Source organism: Triturus cristatus, chromosome 4_1 (genome assembly GCF_964204655.1).
Source record: "Triturus cristatus chromosome 4_1, aTriCri1.1, whole genome shotgun sequence".
Taxonomy (NCBI): Eukaryota; Metazoa; Chordata; class Amphibia; order Caudata; family Salamandridae; genus Triturus; species Triturus cristatus.
Window position 1 is genome coordinate 1,013,591,881 of NC_140585.1, and position 20,731 is coordinate 1,013,612,611.

Genomic DNA, 20,731 nt, shown 5'->3' on the forward strand with positions numbered 1-20,731 from the left:
CCGGAAGAACCCATGCGGTTGCAGGCCCTCCAGATAATCCTAGACCCTGGCTGCTCCAAGTGGATTCCATCCAGACTAAATACAGCCCTAAAGTTCGATAGACATACAAATGTTTCCCCAAAATGGGCAGCCTGGGACCAGGAACTTGAGTCCCCATTAACGGATGGCGAATGGAGCAGAGCGCAGGCACAGGTGAGCGAGGTAGCTAGACATCCCCGTTTTAAACTGGTACATTTGTAATTCCTTTATCGAGCCCATTTGACACCATTTCGATTACACATCCGTCGAGAATAGAGGAATGTGCTAGATGTGAGACAATACCAGCAGATTTCTGTCAGGTAGCTTGGACCTGCAAGCAACTTCACGTTTTCTGGCGGCAGGTAATCAGGGACCTACATAGAGTAGCCAGGTAACAGTAGAACTCTTAGTATGACATTGCATATTGGAGCTGATACCACTTCCCAAGAAGGGCAAAAAAATGCAATAAAAAGTTGTCCAACTCGGCCTCTTGCTGGCACGACACCGCATAGCAATACACTGGCCCAGCCTCATCGCCCGGCAGTCAATAAGTGGAGGTTGGCTCTGTTGGAGTGGGCGGTGGCGAATAATGTAGAGTAGATTTAAGAGGGTGCGCACTGATGAAAATGAAGAAAGGGATCTTGAAAATTGGGCTAAAATGCTGGATGCTCCGGGAGAACATGGTGAAGGGCAGAGAGTGGAAGAAGAACTGGATGAGGGGTGGAGAGGGAAGGTAGAGCTCCAGCAGAAATACCCATATCAGGGAACACATTAGCTTCACCTGAACCTGAATGATTCTGCGAATCAGACAAATGAGTAAAGGTTGTGATAAATGTGTACATGAAGTAGAGAGATCTCCCTGTTGAAGGCTTCCGAGGAATCGCATGTATAGTAACATGATTGACTGGTGGATCTGCTCCTCCGTTCCATGCTGCTTGTCTTTCCCCCATCTGCTCGACCCTGGCCCCCCTCACGCAAATGTCAATGTATATGTATGTACCTAAAGTGCAATGCTGCAATGTTAAGAGAAACGTGAATAAACACATATACAAAAAAAAATGATATCCTTCTTCTAGCAGCTGAAAAATTATGATGTTTGCAGTGGCCTTCTGTGGGGGATAAGGCATCAGGATTTGACGTGTGTCAACAAGCCAGAAACTTCCCTGCTATGCATGATCAATGGCAAAATTATTTTTTTACCCATGTTTAGTTCGCAAAAAAATGTATAAGCTTGCACAGGTGCAAAATGTAAGTAAGCGTGACGAGGCAGGAGTGCCTAAGGATGTGAAGGATAGGGTAAATGCATGTTACACATGTTTGAGGAAAGACAATTTGAATCCCATCTGAGCCTACAAAGGAAGATGCTATCATATCACTTATTAGTATATTATTTCCTAAACTAGCACATTTTCATATTTTAAGAAAGTCGAGAAATTATATATCTTACCCCCATTAGCAAAGAAAAAATCCACATTCTATAACCAAAGCAAGGCGGGATCTTCTCAGTTAACTGGAGGTCGCTGGTTTTCGGTTCTTTGTGATAATTTCCATTTTCCTGACGTCCGCGCTCAGTAGTCGACATTCGATCAAAAGTAAATTCTTCTCTGTAGTCTTCCTCTCCAGTCATAGTACCTTTGAACATACAATGTGAAAAATAAATACAAGCCAATAGTCATGAGCACCATATGTCATAATTTTGAAGCACACAGAGAGAACAAAAAAGGCACTATCTCTACCAGAAAAATACAGGTATGTGTCTGCTATGCGGTTCACATAAAATATTTCTGTGGAAGAATCAGTAGTTTAGTGTTGCTCTTGTTGAACCTTTTCTTACTTTCTTATTTACATTTCTCGTGCTCTTTAATCACATCACTATCTCACGCTAGCAAATGATAATGTTCATGGTGATCTGAATTCGTGCATATAAACCTCATGTTGGAATCTTCATGCTCACCTATGCTTGTGGCGTTTTCCATCTGCAACTATTTTAGTAAAAGTGTAGCCTGCAGATCTCCGGCTAATCTCCCCGCTCAGTGATTCGAGATGCCTTTGAAAAGTTTGCCCTTCCACTTTGGCATTAAACAACCTCTATTCAAGGGAAGAACAAAGGCAGAGCGAAGACCGTAGTAAAGCCAGGGAACGGGGGGATGCTGCTGGAATTTTAATGAAGAGATGGGCGAGAAAGTCTGGGGAATCCACAGGACAGTGGTCCCGTTATGAAACGTGATATGACAACATTCACGTTTTAAGACGCGCAGCGTAACGTGACGTATTGAGCCATCAAGTCGAGTTTCGCAGGGCCCGCAATTAAATCTCACCCTACTGCAAATAACGCAACACTGCAGAACCTCCAGAGGGAGAAGAAAGTTGGCAGGGGAGCGGTCCGCCTAGATGTTTTCCATGTAGTTAGGCAAGTTGCTCCAAAATTACGTTTGAAGGAAAAGGGGAACTGCAGCTGTTCACAGGGCAAGGTACGAAGAGTGTTCAAAGACATCACTCAAACATACAGGCATAAGGAAATTTTTGAAAATTATAGGATAGACAATGTATGAATGTTCAGAATATCCGAGATACATCTATTAATGTTCAATCCAGAAATGTAAACAAGCACCGAGTTTTTTGTGGTACAGAGGTTTATTACAGAAGTACCTCCTTGCATCAACATGATGCTATGTTAAAAAAAGGAAAAAGGACCAGCCCATATATGTTTCAACCCTTAGTTTGCGCGCAGGTCTGTACATACGATGCACAGGCTGGTTTCAATTAATATGAACGGATTCTGATTCTGGAACTGTACATATGTGACATTAAAAGAACAAAGAAAGAACATTTTGCACAAAATTGATCAACATAATCAACACTGGAACAAAGAAAACGACAAAAAGGAACAAAAGAAAAACAAGTAAAGAAACTGATTATTCATGACCAAATACATCAAAATGTAATTGCCTATGCAGGTACCTTCTAAGGCTTTTGGGGGCCCTGTGCCAGATGATCCAGTTTCAGCTCTATCATGTCCTCTTTGGTCAAATTCTAAATGTGTGTACATTTGATATTTACGGATAGCGATATGTGTTTTCAGCATTGTAACCCAGCAGAAGCTCACTAATATTACTGCAAATAATCTCTGTCGCATCCTCCCATTTCTCATATGTGAGGACCTGTATTGATCTAAAAGAAACTTTTTATATGGATTTTGCTTGAAACATAAACACATTTTATCTGCAAAATGTCCGTAATAGGCTCTCACGCATTACACTTTTTTTTTATAGAAAAACGCAAATTAACAACAGTCTGTTTAAAAATTATTCAAGGTCATCAGGGCAAGATTCTCTGCCGAACATAGCTGGCTTTGTCAGGGGCCATCCTGAAAAGCTGGGGCCCAGGGCCGGAGCCCACTTTGCTCAGGCCTTAAAACACCTCTGTGCCTATGCACATATAAAGTGGTGAAACCACGTGTGCACTGAAAACTGTGAAAGGCATCAAAACTCCATTACAGGAAGTGACATTCCAATATAACTGCCAGTCGGTACTATAGCGATCACCAACCATGGGGTAATAATCATCTTTAGAGCTCCAATATGAGGCATTTAAATACTTTTACCTCTCAAGGTTTCAGGAATTTATTTTTTGGCCACCTCTTATGCACCCATTGTAATTCCCTTACATACATGCTGCCATTCTGACTCCTCCCGCAAGAAGTCTGATATTTCAGACAATTATCCTCTAACCTAGAAAATGATACAAACACCTAACAGCTACAAAAAGTTTCACTTTCCTCCCACACCACACCCGCAAACTCTTTGACTTGTTTTCTACCACAACATTCTTTATTGCATTGTAGTGACTGGTGCATGAACTCCGATTAAGGTAAGCATCGTCCAACACTACGACAAACCATTTAATCCAATCTCTTGACCAACATAAACTTTTCCCACTCTTTCTCTTCTCTTTCTGTGACTGAGGTTCAACCTGGATCACAGAGGCCTTAATATTTGTATGCTTTACCTGTTTCTCTGTCTCTGTGGTCCCTGGGACGAGGGGAACACCTGTGTTCGCTGGGGTGTGTGGGCTGCTCGACATTCAGTTATACGAAAAGGGTATACAGTTCCTCTAGTTGTACAAGAGTGTGAAGAGTACACTCATCCTTGGAATCAAGACAAAGTGGGGAGCAATGTCTAGATGGCCTGAAAGTGTACTAGCATGTGTAGGGTGGGGGAACCCACATTGGTGGAACTAAAACCCTCACACACCCAGCAAGCTAGGTGTCATGCTTCATCATCTGGGTTTTGCTCCTCGTCGGGTCGGCGCTGCAATTCCCGACGGGCACCCAAAGATGGGGCTCTTTAGCGGAGATCTTTTGTTCCTTGCCGAAGGTGAGTGCAAGTGAGGGCCAGGTAGGTGTAGATGTTAGTGAGTGTGTTTTAAAACGGGGTTGGTTAGTCTGAATAATGGATTTTATTCGGTCAGTAAACCACCCTATTAAAAACGAAATGAGAGGCGGTGGTCTTGACTATATGGGTCAGAGACTACTCTGCTCTGCTCAGGTGGTCAACATGTTTCATGCCTCAAGGTCAGGGGGATCCAGCGGCAATTCATCAGGACCGGTGAAATAAACTATCTACAAGATTGTGAGGGTGTGTAACTAATTATTTACAGTGGTGTCTGGATAAAAACTACCCTAGGGAAGTGTCAGAAAAACTAAACACTTCCGTTATGGATTGGCCTAGAGGAAAAGGAAAGAAGAAGCAAAACAGGCCAACAAAGTACATTAAAAACACACACTTAGTCATATATATACAATTCGTAGTATGGAGCCAAGGACTCCTCATATGCATGTCCACTATAAAAGCAATTGCGCTAAACAGGAGTGATCATGCATAGGTGGATGCATTGTGCAGGTGCGTGTCAAGTGATGAACATCCGAACCACTCAGATTCTTACGTTATGAGGTCTGGTTATGCTCACCTAACGTTATAGAAAGTGCCGCTCCAGTCGGTACATGGCGAGCCTCTTGGGGTGGCGTGTTAGCCTACTGTAAATAATAGTACAATAGTGAAAAAGCAAGAGGCTCACACAGGTATGTGTGCCCGAGTAACACACTCACTGGTGCTATGTCTAATCAGGGCAAGGATAGCAAGGTCCCCCGAGAAAAAGGTGATCGGAAACCGCTGCCCGAGGAGCGACTCGACCCCCGGCCCCGAGCGTCTCGCAGGAGAGAACACGAGGAAGCCTAAGGATCGGTCCGCTGCCACAGCCGCGGTCAGCCGTCTACCGGAATAGAGGGGATCTCTGTTCGTTCAGTCTAGCGGTAAAAACGGGAAGCAACTACTTACAGTTCTGTCGCCCAAGGGTGGTTTGTAGACCTACCCCGCTCCGCCGAAACCGGGAAGTGTGGTTTGCTTTCCGCTGATCAGTTAAAACCAATCCGGTATGGTGTAGGCGAGTTCTGATTGGGCATTTGAAAGCTGACGAATTAGTTCGGAAAACAGCCTCGTCTTCATAGGGTGACTACGGGCGCCATCTTGGAATGGGGTATTACGCTAGGTAACAGATGGTGTAAGTATATCTAAGAGGTCAGAGGGTTCTTAGAAGTGATCAGTGAGCTTCATAAAGTCCTCATCTGATGTCTCCCTGTCAAAGCCTAGAAAGGTCACGCATTGTATGTAAAATGTCATGAATTGGAAATCATATATATATATATATATGAATGGATAATTGGTGTTAAAACAGGCATAGCGGGAGGCTTCGAAATGTCAGTGTATGTCAGTGATATCTTATAAGGGTTACAGGGTATGTCCGATCACTGTCAGTATTGTGAATCTGAGCCCCTCCCTTGTATCCTTCGTCAGGACAGGATTGGTGGTTAAACTCGGGCATGTATCCAGATCTCAATGTGTCAAGGTACCCCATGGTATGTCGTCATTCAGACCTCGTGTGTCAGATGCCAATTTGTGTACCCATCTTTGTTCTAATCTGAACAGTGCTTGTGATGTCATGCCTGGATGTGATTCAAGAACGACCCATCTTAAGGAGTCTGCTGTGTGGTGGAGACTTTTAAAATGGCAGTACAGTTTTGTGGTCTCCTTTAAGCATCTGATGTTACTTTTGTGCTCTGTGATGTGTGTCTTAATGGGCCGTGTCGTCATCCCTATGTAATTCAATGTACAAGGGCACTGTAACAGATAGATACAATTCTTAGAGTTACAATTTGTATGACGTACCAATTTCCAGGTTAAGCTATCGGACAGAGTCAATTCCTTGGTGGTCATCGTCTGTTTGCAGGATGTGCAATTTCCACAAGGGAAATGTCCAGTGACTGGTGGAAGCCCCCATAGAGTGACCTGGGGATTCTGCGCTACTTTTTTAGGTCTAGTGTGGATTAAAATGTCTTTAAGGTTTTGCGTTCTTTTAAAGGCAAACCTGGGTTGGGGTAGAGACAGGTTCCCAGCAGCTAAAATGCCCCAATGTTTCTTAATTACTTTTTTCATGTTGTTAGAGGACGGGGTGAATGAAGTGACACATGTCAAGGTTTCGGTTTGTTCACGGGTCTTGGTCTCAAGTAAAACCTCTCTGGGGTTGTTCCTAGCACGTTTCATGGCTTTTGTGATGGTAACGGTGGGGTACCCTCTCTCTTTTAAATTGTTTGCCAGAATGTCTGCCTCTTTTTTGTAGTCCGACACAGAACTGCAATTTCTCCTCACACGGAGAAACTGGCCAAAAGGTAGGTTGTCCCTCAGTGCTTTGGGGTGGTGACTACTATACAGCAACAGGCTGTTCCTGTCTGTTGGTTTTTTGTAGAGGCTAGTTGTCAACACCCCGGACTCTAATCTGATGTCGAGGTCCAAGAAGGCAATGTGGGATGGAGAGATGTGGTTGGTAAATTTTAAATAGGGGTTCTGGATATTGATCCATCGACAGAACTCTTCACATCTGCTCAAAGACCCCTTCCAAAGGATGAGGATGTCGTCAATAAAACGCCTCCACATAATCAGACTCTCGTCAAAGGGGTTGGTAGGGCTCTGAATGATCTCTTCCTCGAAAGCTGCCATGTAGAGGCAGGCTAGACTCGGGGCAAATGTGCTGCCCATAGAAGTCCCTTGGCATTGGTGGAACAGTTCGTTCCTGAATTCAAAGAAATTCTCCGTTAATGCTAGGGATGCTAGGTCCATGATGAAAGACACAGGAGTGGGTGATGTCCAGTCTTCCTTACGAAGGGCCTCTTCGATCACAGTTAGGGTGGCTTGTTGTGGGATATTTGTGTATAACGCCTCCACGTCTAAGGTGACCAGGAGGCTGATCACCCCATTAGGTGCAAACCCTTCTACTGTTCTTAGGATGTCACTGGTATCTTTGATATAAGACGGTATTCTTTGGACCAGGGGTTGTAAAAAGTGATCCACAAATCTGGACAGTGGCTCTAGGACGGAGCCGATCCCGGACACAATGGGCCTACCTGGGGTCGGAAAGGTTCCTTTATGGACTTTTGGCAAAGTGTAAAAGTATGGTGTTACAGGATTCCGTGTATTAAGATAATCGGCCTCTTTCTTTGTGATCCACCCATTGGTCTCAGCCTCCAGGGTAAGGCTATTGATAGCGTCCTTCAACCTAGGAGTGGGGTCTAAAGTAATAGGTGTATAGTATTTCCGATCACCTAGTTGTCTCCGACACTCTCTCTCGTAGTCAAGGGTGGACTGGATGACTGTAGCCCCACCCTTGTCTGCTTGTTTGATTGTAATTGAGTGGTCGTCAGCCAGGGCCCTGGCTGCATTCATTTCCTCTTTTGAGAGATTATAGAAAGTGTTGGACCTGTCTCGTGTCACGGCAAGATCTTTGAGTATCGCTTTTTCAAATGTTAGGACTTCTGGGGGAACCATACCAGTGCTGGGGGTAAAGTTTGATGGATTATGTAGCCCAGTGTCTGTGTATTCTGTATCTATAACAGATTTGTTGTGAAAGAAGGCTTTTAGGCGAATCTTTCTAAAGAAACTATGCAGTTCGCATGCTTCCCTGAATTTGTCAATCTTTGGTGTGGGTACAAAACCTAGTCCTTTGCGAATCACTCGCAGTTCAATGTTGTTGAGTGGTCTTTCAGAAAGGTTGATTACTAGGTCCTTCTGCCCCTGCGTTGGCTCCGGGTCTCCATCGGGGGCTGGACTTGGTCCTGCCACTGGACATGCTGTGTTCCTCGCCTTCGCCCTCTTCCTCTGCCCCAGCCTCTGCCTAAAAAAGGTTGGGGGTTGGCTCCTGGATAGAATTGGGGAGGGCACGGGGGAAACATCGGGTATTGCCAAAATTGAGTTTGTGGTGGACCGGGGAACATTGATTCCCCTCGATTATAAAAGGGTCGGTTGTTCTTTCTTCTCTGGTTCGGAGTATCCCAACTACCAGAGCTCGAGTTGCTGTTATTGGAACCCCTCCTGCTATTGTTACTAGATTCCTCGTCGCTAGAGTAATTGTTCCTATTAGGTGTGAAATCTGGTTTCAGGTAGGGGAAGATCTTTTCTCTGTCAAATCTCGAGATGTCCTTCTGTAGCTTCGCTATCTTCTGTTTGAGAAGATACTCTCTATTCTCCGTTATTTCTGAGTTAATCTCAGCCAACTTGGTTTTGAAAGTGCTGTTGGGTACTGAAGATTTCATAGTAGACTCAGCGGCTTGTATCCGTAATAGCAAAGCATCAGCGAGTCTTTTGGCAGTGTTAATTATAAGGACTAGGAGATCACGGGTACATTTCCAAGAGACTGAGGACCAATCCTTCTTGAATGGAGGATCCTCCAGAAATAAACGGGGGAAGATATTCACGATCAGTCCATTGGGGGCAATGTTAGCCCTCAAATACTCAGTCATAACAGCTCCGTGCATTGTTATTCTGAGCCATTCTTTTTTGAGGGATACTAAGTTAGACCAGTCATCCGAGTGGGACACGCTTGCTGTTGTACCGTCTACTCCTAGGAGTGACGGTGTTCTGAGGATGTCAGTGACCGCATCCTCGCCATAACTAATCCCTAATTCTCCATCCATTGTGTGGAAAATGGGGAACAATGGCCACTAACCCAACGTGGTGGATTAGTCTGTTGCAGAGTGGGCCTACCAGTGTGAGTTGACACTGTAGGTAACCTCAATACTTTCCTACGGTTTTCCAACCGCGCAAGGAATCACAATCAAACGAAGGAAAAATAAAAGCGGGTGGGCTATATTTAACGAGGTCCAGTATACAAGCCCTGAAGTAGTTATACGAAAAGGGTATACAGTTCCTCTAGTTGTACAAGAGTGTGAAGAGTACACTCATCCTTGGAATCAAGACAAAGTGGGGAGCAATGTCTAGTTGGCCTGAAAGTGTACTAGCATGTGTAGGGTGGGGGAACCCACATTGGTGGAACTAAAACCCTCACACACCCAGCAAGCTAGGTGTCATACTTCATCATCTGGGTTTTGCTCCTCGTCGGGTCGGCGCTGCAATTCCCGACGGGCACCCAAAGATGGGGCTCTTTAGCGGAGATCTTTTGTTCCTTGCCGAAGGTGAGTGCAAGTGAGGGCCAGGTAGGTGTAGATGTTAGTGAGTGTGTTTTAAAACGGGGTTGGTTAGTCTGAATAATGGATTTTATTCGGTCAGTAAACCACCCTATTAAAAACGAAATGAGAGGCGGTGGTCTTGATTATATGGGTCAGAGACTACTCTGCTCTGCTCAGGTGGTCAACATGTTTCATGCCTCAAGGTCAGGGGGATCCAGCGGCAATTCATCAGGACCGGTGAAATAAACTATCTACAAGATTGTGAGGGTGTGTAACTAATTATTTACAGTGGTGTCTGGATAAAACTCCGATTAAGGTAAGCATCGTCCAACACTACGACAAACCATTTAATCCAATCTCTTGACCAACATAAACTTTTCCCACTCTTTCTCTTCTCTTTCTGTGACTGAGGTTCAACCTGGATCACAGAGGCCTTAATATTTGTATGCTTTACCTGTTTCTCTGTCTCTGTGGTCCCTGGGACGAGGGGAACACCTGTGTTCGCTGGGGTGTGTGGGCTGCTCGACATTCAGTGCATTGGGAGAAGGCTTGTGTTGGCCAAAGTCTTGACAGTGGTGGGGGTAGTTGGAGTCGAGGGAACACTTTAAATTACTTGAAACTGAGGAGTACACTAGCATTGGGGTACGTCGATGTGCACTTGCCTCTGTAGGGGGATGTGTTGTTGCTACTCCATCAGGAGAGCTCTGTTGGACTTACGCTGGGGGTGAACTTCATTGTCAGGGGGTGGTCTTGATCTCAACAAATCATCCAAGAAAACATCATCCCCATCACTCTCAGTCCTTCTATCATTCTCATTTTTCTCAGTAGGGATTTTCCCCTTGTTTTGAGGTTTCGCTTGCTATTGCAGGGTAAGTACCTACTGCCTTGATCATATTCTCGTACCAAATACTTTGTCTCTCATCATACTGCGTTTTCAGGCAGTTGCAAATATCTCTCACGATCCATTACGTTCGCCACCTCTACCCAAATGACTAGTGTCTCAAATTGTGTGTTTTCTGGGTTGAGGTTTCGTCTCATACATTACCTTTCACAGATTCTCCAGCTTCCCTATATGGAAAGTGCAGTATACTCGGAATTGAAAATCCCTGTCTTTCTCTGCATACCAATGCCATTGTTTGAGCCATAAACATCTATATAACTCTTACCTTCCTGCCACATTCCTGGAAGGTGTGCCCTCAGGTGGAAAATTTTCTTTCTTGTGTAAAGACGTTGGGGTTATTAAAGAAAGATGCCACATACTTTCTCAATCTTCAGTAAGTACTAGAATCACCCAATCCCCATGCAAAGCTCATCAGCGACAAACCGATCGCAACAAAGCCTCTACAACATTTCCGCCAATCCCAGTATGACCAATGCAACGGTCAACCAATCACAGACAGACTCTCAACACTCATGGACCTATCCCTGCATGGCACCTTTTAACGCAACAACAATTTGAATGAATGAAAATTAAAGAACTTATATAAACAACTATTTTTTGCTTCACCTAAATGGAAAGGAAATCACGGTTCAAAGATGAAGATAAAGCTGTTTACATCACACAGAATAATCCAGTGGCAAGCCCTTGACCCGCAGGGTCTTACTTTACTTTGCTTCATATATTCACTCCTGTGCACCAAAGAGTAAACGAACACCAACCAAGTTAGTACATTAACACACAGTTGGTATTACGTTCCTATCTTGATGTGACTGATAGTACTTCACAGTACACACATCAGCCTTTGCAAGCAAATTTAACAGTGGATCTCGAGATCACAGACTTCTACTAGTCAACCAATTTAAACTGAGGCTTTATGTTACAACTGCACTAAGAGCAGTAAGCATAAGCAAAATCATGCAGCGCAAGCCCTCTCGTCGCGCATCTGATAGTGCTCACAGAACTCAAAGAAAAACACCAGCATGACAATAACCACAGTTCCTACAGACATACATATCAAAGCCACATAATACGTAGATTCAAAATCCCACAAATTCATGAGTTCAGTAAGGAAAAGGGTCTCTACATGCAAAAAAACACACTTTTTTAAGGTTCTAAACAAAGGAAGCCAAACATTTACTACAGTTGTAGGCAGTACGAAGGAACTAAACCAATCAGAATAAAGTAAATTGAAAGTTGGAAATGAATCCTATTAGAAAATCTCTCATAATTGTACAATGTGGAGTTTCTCACGAACAGCACCTTTGCTGAAAGAAATATTGTTACATCATGTAAGAATCTGCTAAGACACCTAGATGGATACTTGAATTAGCACAACTTTGATTCAGATCAGTCTCTGAAGGTTGCTGTCCTTGACCAGAAAACACAATAAAATGAATTCTCAAAAGACATGAAAATATGAGTTTAATCAAGCGTTGCAGTGAAACGTCTCAATCAAGCAGGACTCTGAGGCCTAAAATTTAGATGTCAGCCAGGATTCGGGTTTTCAGTAGTGTGACGCATTTATTTTTCAGAAAAACTGCTTTATCGTACCAAATGAATTCCCTCCATATACCGTGCCTCACAGCCACACTTGGCCTATGCGTACCGCATGCAGGATCCCCCTGTCTACTTTTCCTGGAAACCATTCTTCCATAATGAACCACAAAAGACCTTTTTATTATTGTCATGCTTTCTACTTTTAAGTATCCCCTTTTTTCAAATATATATATATATATATATATATATATATATATATATATATATATATATATATATATATATTCACTGAAAAAACCATAGGTTTCACACACGTTATAGTTAGGAATTAGCATTTAAAAAACCTTGCAAATTCACTGAAAAAACCATAGGTTTCACACATGTTATAGTTAGCTGGACATTTTACTCATAAAAAACCAATGAAATTCCCCCGTTATAGTTAGTGCAGGCAACTATAACTCACGCGACCGCAATCCTCTGCTGATGCTAATACTGTATTTAGACACTTATTTGCCCATGTCTTCTTCCATTAAATTTTAGCTATACATATATTACAAATATTTTTTTTTCATAAAGACACATATGTCATCAGCAGAGGATTGCGGTCGCGTGAGTTATAGTTGCCTGCACTAACTATAACGGGGGAATTTCATTGGTTTTTTATGAGTAAAATGTCCAGCTAACTATAACATGTGTGAAACCTATGGTTTTTTCAGTGAATTTGCAAGGTTTTTTAAATGCTAATGCCTAACTATAACGTGTGTGAAACCTATGGTTTTTTCAGTGAATTTGTACGGTTTTTTAAATGCTAAGTTACTTTACGCCGTTCGTGGCGTGCGCGCCCACTTAACGCAGTTCGTTCCGTGCGCGCGCCATCTTTACGCAGTTAGTGCCGTGCACGCATGGTGGGCACGCGGTGCGCTACGCGCACCGCGTGCCCACGTTACGCTCGATGGGCCATGTACGCACGATGCGCTTCGCGCACCGTCCGCACACGGAGGACATATTATGCGCTTCGTTGTGAAAGGTAAACTATTAAATGTTCCATTGATAAATATGCCATGCACAAAAGGTGCCCATCGGGCATCCTTTTGCACACGGGGGGGGGGCAAATGTGGATTATTATTTTTTTATAATTAATTTTTACCGTACGCGTACGGTAAGCGTAATCGCCGTTTTTTCGAAAAAGTATAAAATTGAATTTTTGGCCTTGGGGGTTCTTTTGGGACACCTTAATCAAGGCTAGGTGGTTAGGAGCTGTCTAACCTGCCCCTTTACATGTTTTCAACCTTTGTTTTTCCTCCCCCCCTCAGAGTGCGAGAGAGAAAATGGCGGCCGCCGCTTCCTGGTTTCGACCGATTCGAATGTTTACTAAGATCTAACAGCCAATCAGAATCGCGCTCGCGCACGGCACCGTACGCGTACGGTAAGCTTACCGTAAGCGCACGGTAAGCCCACCGTAAGCTGCCACAGATATATATATTGATTTAAATGCTATTTTCTCAGGAACTACTGAACAGATTTACACCAGACCTACAAAAGGCACTTCCTTGACCTGTAGACTACCTCTCTGCCAAATTTCAAGTAACTCTGTTCAGCCGTTCGGGCTGTAGCTGTGTCTAAAGGTCCTATGGAAAAATGCATGGGAAAAACGCGTTTTGGGACCCCCCTTTTTTCTCAGCCCCCGCTTGACGAATCCCCCCGAGACTTTCAGGGTAGGAGCGGAGCGGAGCGCCCCATTAGTTTTGAAAATTTCGCGAGGATTCGTCGACCGGCGCCAAAGTTATTCCAAAAAGAATGTTGCGGTTTTCCTATGGAAACAGGGTCCTAACTATAACTACCTACTGGCAGATAATATATATATATATATATATATATATATATATATATATATATATATATATATATATATATATCTTCAATGAAAAAACCATAGGTTTCAGAGGCGTTATAGTTAGCTGGACATTTCCCTCGTACAAAATCCTAGAAATTCCCCTGTTATAGTTAGTTCAGCTAACTATAACTCGCGCCCCCGCAATGCACTGCTGATGACGTTGATGACTTCACATATTACATCACTCATGACATGGTCAGTGACATCACTGATGACATCACTGATGACATCTCAAATGACATCACTGAAGACATCACTGATGACATCATCCAGTGACTGTGTGTTTCTGTAAAGTTTAAATATATTTTATATATTTATAGTGAAAGGCCTGTGGAAGAATGAGTGGATGTACAAGTGTGTGAATGGATGATTATCTAGGTGCGTAACTGACTCTATAAGTGAGTCATTAAATGTATATTACTGCAGACTAGTGACTAAACTGTGTGAATGTCTGTATGTGTCTGTGTGTAGGTGTATAAGTGGCTGCATGGTTTTGTGAATAGCTATATGAGTGTCTATATGCGTTATTGATTGGTTGTCTGAGTATCTGTATGGGTGCCTGAGTGTTTGTGTGGGTAGGGTGTGTGTGACTCTATGCATAGATGTGTGAGTGGGTGATTCTATGGGTGCATGGTTTTAAGAGTGCATCTGTGATGGACTGTATGGTTGGGTGAGTGTATGTATGGGTGTGTTAGGGATTGAATGTATATCTCAGTGGTACATATGTGACTAACTACATATGTGAAAGGCAGTATATATGTGTGTAAGAGTAAATAAGTAGGTATATGTGAGAGTGTGTGATTGTGAGAGTGGCTGTATGGATGAGTGTGTGCTTGTATCAATGATTGTATAAGAGCGTAAGAATGTGGTACTATTTTTATGATTAAGTAAACTTGAGTGTGTTTAACTGTATAGGTGAGTAAATTGGACTGTGTTTAATTACTTGCACGACTGACTAGGTGTGTCAGTACCTCAATGGATGATTGGCGGTGTGTGAGTGTCTATATAGGTGTATAAATGCATATGATAGTCTTGTACGGAGTGACTGTAAGTATGAGTGACTGTACAGGTGAGTGAGTGGAGGTGTATGTAGACCTAAGAGTTAATGAGTGGGTATGTAGTTATTGGTATTGGAGTATCTATGGTTTTCAAAATGGCCGTCTAAAATTTTGAGTCGGTGTATCAAAGGTTATATTAGGGTGTGAGAAGATGCACTAATTTATCACATGGATGATGTCATCAGTGATGTCATCAGTGATGTCACTGACCATGTCATGAGTGATGTAATATGTGACGTCATCAGCAGTGCATTGCGGGGCGTGAGTTATAGTTAGCTGAACCAACTATAACAGGGGAATTTCTAGGGTTTTGTACGAGGGAAATGTCCAGCTAACTATAATGCCCCTGAAACCTATGGTTTTTTCAGTGAATTTCTAAGGTTTTTTAAATGCCAATTCCTAACTATAACGCCCCTGAAACCTTTGGTTTTTTCAGTGAATTTCAAAGGTTTTTTAAATGCCAATTCCTAACTATAACGTGCATGAAACCTATGTTTTTTCAGTGAATTTCAAAGGTTTTTTAAATGCTAATTCCTATCTTTAACTTATCTCTGAAGATATCATGTTTAATGATTTTGATTGGAATTCTATATTTTTCAAATTCAGTGTGTCAATTTCATTAATTATGTTTTTTTAAAATACTTTTTTATCACCATTTTTTAAACTTATTTTTTCAATTAATTATTTTAAAAATTAAAAAATAATATTTGAATTTAATGGGTTCTTCAAACATATTTGTTTATATTTTTCAAAATATTTTTTTAACTATATGTTCAAAACTTTATTTTATATATATGTTTTCCATGTTTTTGGATCCGCGCACCCTATGCGCACTGTTCTCGATCCCTACGCGATAGCATCCGCGCATGGTATACGTTGGGTACGTGTTTAGTGCACGATTGCAATGCGACTGGTATGCGACTCCCAGCCTATACGCGACACGTTCGATGTACGTAATGCGACGTTTACGCTTCCGCGATGCGTCATATGCGTCTATGACGCAGTAGGTGCGCGGATCCCGCGAAATATTTAACATTTAAAAAAACATATATATGTATTTCATGTGAATATTAATTGAAGACAAACTCTAAACTAGTCTTAAAACTAATATATTTTTACAACTAATCCTATAATTTTTTTTAATTCAATTTTGCGGATGCGCGCTGGGTGCGTGCTGCGTAAGCGCAGGGTGCGCGGATCCCATGTGACCTGCAAAAAAAGAGATTTGATTGGTTCATTACACTTCCTGTTCTAACTATTGAAAGACCCCACCCAATTCAATCATTCTTCTTTGACCTTCTTTGGAGGAGCATCTCTTTGCAGAGAAGAAGATTTTTTAGACTAAGTTTATACTTAGCTCTAACTTTTTTCAACTAAAAATGGCTTCAGGGCAGCAGGCATCACCTGCAGCTCCTCATACATCTGAGGATGAATTTTTGGAGGAGTTACCACGCAAAGAACGTTTTTCTTCAGTGGTGTGGAAATGTTTTACTTTTCCCGAGGGGCAGAATAAGACCAATGCCACCTTGGTCACGTGCAAGATTTGCAAAAGAGTGCTGTCGCAAGGGGATCCTAACAAGAAATACTCGTGCGGCACGCCAAGTATGATGAAGCACCTGAGGACCCTTCATCCGAACAATCTTGCACGACAAGAGTTGCCGACGGATGAGAAACACTCCTGCTCCTGCGCCTTCCACCTCATCGCAGCCGAGCACTTCAAGAGTGCATCCATCAGCTCAAAACTTGGACATCCGTCCTCAATTTCAATATTTAAAAGTGCTCTGCACTAAGTGCAATGCGACTTTGTGCTACGATGAGCAGTCGATCGATCTAATCTGCCGCCGGCAAGAAAGTCACATTTGCTAGTTTTTTAAAAAAGTTTTTTTTGTTCCCTGAAGTTCATTGTTTGGTTCCTCCTGTTTTGTTTTTTGTTTTTTTCCAGAAAAAACTAAAAAATCACAAAATTGTTAGAAAACCCCCCAAAAAAAATATAAAAGAAGAAAGAAGTAAAAAAAAAGTTCTTGTAAGAACTAACTTTCCTGATTTAAAAAAAGAGCTAAATTTCTTTGTTAGTGTGTGAAAGTTTAGATGAATGTATGTGTAGTACTTAATTGAGTGAATTAATGCATTAGTAGCGTACGGTGAATGTATAAGTGCAGAACTATGAGTAAGTGCTGCAGCATCACACAGTAACCTCTTTAACTACAGTGTGCTGTAGTACTTCCGAAGCACAGGGATGCAACATATGTACATAAATATGTTGCAAATCTATGCTTCTCTCTGCACGGCTGATTAAACTGCAGCCATGTGGTGACACAGGCACCCTTGCACCATTGTGCAAGGATATCTGTGTCATGTGCTGTTTGTTTTTCTGCAGGAAGACACACCTTCCTGCACAAAAACAATGAGAAAAAGCATTTTTCTCCTTCAATGTATGCTCAACATTTCAGCTTGCATTGAAGATATAAAAATGTGGCGAAATTAAAACAATTCTCCTTGTTGTGCTTTCCTACACCAATTTTAGAATGGTGTAGCATTCACACACATATCGAGATTTATGATTTCTGATAAATCTAGACATGTGTCTTGTTCTATGAGTATTCAGTGCAATCATGCACAACAACACTTATAGAACACCCTTTCAACGCAAAGTGGTGTGCATAATGAGGTTGTATTTAAATGGAGTATAAAAAGTACACAGAGTGCCTTTTCCTCTCTTTGTAAATTTGAAAGAGTGTCTTGCACAATAACTATGTTACAAAAAGTGACATATTTCCGGTTTTAAAATTCCTTGCGAATGTTAGAAGGTAATCACAGAGTTTTGTCTGCAAAGATGTTCAAAGAAGAATGATTGAAATGATTGCGGTCCTTCAATAGCTAAAATGGGAAATATTATGAACCCCTCAAATCTCTTTTTTTGCAGGTCACATGATATCTGATTATAGTCAGATTTCAAAACTACATAAGTATAAACAGAGTGTTTTTAGAAACGTGTTTCAACTTTGTAGCTTCTTGCAGACCTCCTCATTCTGCATATTGAGACTTAGTTAAACTTACCTTAACAGTAATAGGAATAAAAAATGGTATACATTTTTTTCAGATTTTCATTGCAATCTAAATTCATATAAAGTGCTTATTTTAAAATTTGGATCTGTGAAAGAAAAGGAAAAAAAAATTATAACATGTCATAATACATTTTTTACAACACAGCATAATTTCCACAAAGTAATTTGTTTGCCTTTTTTGCTGTTCTCAGACTATATTAAATTTCACTAAAAATAGTGATTTCAATCGTACTCATCACTTAACAGCGGGCAAAAAAAAAACAATCAAAAAGATTGTTAAAAAAACAACAACATGCTATTCTCAACAAAATACCAAAAGATACAAAGCACAGATATATAAAATACTTACAGCTAACAAAATTTTATAAGTTTAACTTACAAAAACTGTAAATGTTGTTGCTTTAAAATATTCACCGAATCTAAGGATGAATTTTTGGAGGACGCACCACGCCCACAACGTTTTCCTTCAGTGGTGTGGAAATGTTTTACTTTTCCCGAGGGGAAAACAAAGATCAATGCCACCTTGGTCACGTGCAAGATTTGCAAAAGAGTTCTGTTGCAAGGGGATCCTAACAAGAAATACTCGTAAGGCACGGCAAGTATGATGAAACACCGAAGGACCCTTCATCCAAACAATCTTGCACGAGAAGAGTGCAAACAGATGAGAAACACTCCTGTTCTGTATCTGTAAAAAAGAATCACAAATAAATGTATGTTAATAACTTTCAAATTTATACTATTCCATTACTGTAAAAAAACACATTTTATATAAAAACTGACTAAGAAACTATAGCCCTGACCCACAAGTGTGACGATCGTTAAAACACTACATGCATTGTGCATACTACTTTGAAGCAGTTCATGCCCTAAAGCCTACCTCACTAAAAGACTACATGCTAACTGACTGAATTATTACAGTACTATAAGGAGATACACTGGGTGAGTAACAGGGTGTTTGCTAGAAGTGTATGAATACTGACTGGGGAATTGAAGGTGTGAAAGACAACTGTGTAGGTGGTTAGAGGACTGCATGCATACTGAATAGGAATTTGAAGCAGTCCATGTGCTAAGGCCTGGCTCACTGCATGAGTACTTGGGTACTGACTGAATGATTAGAGTACAGCAAGGAGAGTGCCTGGGTGAATTTATAAGTGGTAGGCTTTTGGCACAAGGAATGGATTAGTACTTGGTACTGAATGGGTCACTAGAGGAGTGCAAAGAGAGTGACAGGATGTTTGCTGGACTGTATGGATACTGACTAGGGAATTGAAGAAGTGAAAGACAAGTGTCTAGGTGGTTAGAAGACTGCATGCATAGTGGATAGGGGTTTGAAGCAGTCCATGTGCTAAGGCCTGGCTCAGTGCATGAATACTTAGGCACTGACTGAATGATTAGAGTACTGAAAAAAGAGTGTCTTGGTGAATTTATAAGTGTTTGGGTTTTGACACAGTGAATGGATTAGTATTTAGTACTGAATGGGTCACTAGAGGACTGCAAAGGGAATGACAGGGTGTTTCCTGGAAGTGTATGGATACTGACTAGGGAATTGAAGGTGTGAAAAACAACTGTGTATGTGGTTAGAGGACTGCATGCATAGTGAATAGGCGTTTGAAGCAGTCTATGTGATAAGGCCTAGCTCACTGCATGAGTACTTGGGTACTGACTGAATGATTAGAGTACAGCAAGGAGAGTGCCTGGGTGAATTTATAAGTGGAAGGCTTTTGGCGCAGGGAATGGATTAGTACTTAGTACTGAATGGGTCACTAGAGGAGTGCAAAGGGAGGGACAGGATGTTTGCTGGACTGTATGGATACTGACTAGGGAATTGAAGGTGTGAAAGGCGAGTGTCTAGGTGGTTAGATGACTGCATGCATAGTGGATAGGGGTTTGAAGCAGTCCATGTGCTAAGGCCTGGCTCAGTGCATGAATACTTAGGCACTGACTGACTAGGGAATTGAAGGTGTGAAAGGCGAGTGTCTAGGTGGTTAGATGACTGCATGCATAGTGGATAGGGGTTTGAAGCAGTCCATGTGCTAAGGCCTGGCTCAGTGCATGAATACTTAGGCACTGACTGAATGATTAGAGTACTGCAAAGAGAGTGTCTTGGTGAATTTATAAGTGTTTGGGTGTTAGCACAGTGAATGGATTAGTACATGGTGCTGAATGGATCACAAGATGACTGCAAAGGGAGTGACAGGGTGTTTACTGGAAGTGTATGGATACTGACTAGGGAACTGAAGTTGTGAAAGACAAGTGACTAGGTGGTTAGAAGACTGCATGCATAGTGGATAGGGGTTTGAAGCAGTCCATGTGCTAAGGCCTGGCTCAGTGCATGAATACTTAGGCACTGACTGAATGATTAGAGTACTGCAAAGAGAGTCTCTTGGTGAATTTATAAGTGTTTGGGTTTTGGCACAGGGAATGGATTAGTACTTGGTACTGAATGGGTCACTAGAGGAGTGCAAAGGGAGTGACAGGGTGTTTCCTGGAAGTGTATGGATACTGACTAGGGAATTGAAGGTGTGAAAGACAAGTGTCTAGGTGGTTAGAAGACTGCATGCATAGTGGATAGGGGTTTGAAGCAGTCCATGTGCTAAGGCCTGGCTCAGTGCATGAATACTTATGCACTGACTGAACGATTAGAGTACTGCAAAGAGAGTGTCTTTGTGAATTTATAAGTGTTTGGGTTTTGACACAGTGAATGGATTAGTACTTGGTACTGAATGGGTCACTAGAGGACTGTAA

The 20,731-nt window shown here is 42.0% G+C and overlaps 1 protein-coding gene across 1 annotated transcript in view; it reads right to left on the reverse strand.

Annotated features, from left to right (window-relative positions):
- The window catches only part of MLC1 (modulator of VRAC current 1), a 306,559-nt gene extending 304,498 nt beyond the window's left edge, over positions 1-2,061 (reverse strand). The window contains exons 1-2 of the mRNA XM_085650693.1: positions 1,973-2,061; positions 1,466-1,650 (exon numbers count right to left, since the gene is read on the reverse strand). Of these exons, the coding sequence (XP_085506819.1) occupies positions 1,466-1,650; positions 1,973-1,994 (207 nt within the window). The 5' untranslated portion in view covers positions 1,995-2,061. The remainder of the gene's footprint in view (positions 1-1,465; positions 1,651-1,972) is intronic.
- Positions 2,062-20,731: the final 18,670 nt, after the last annotated feature.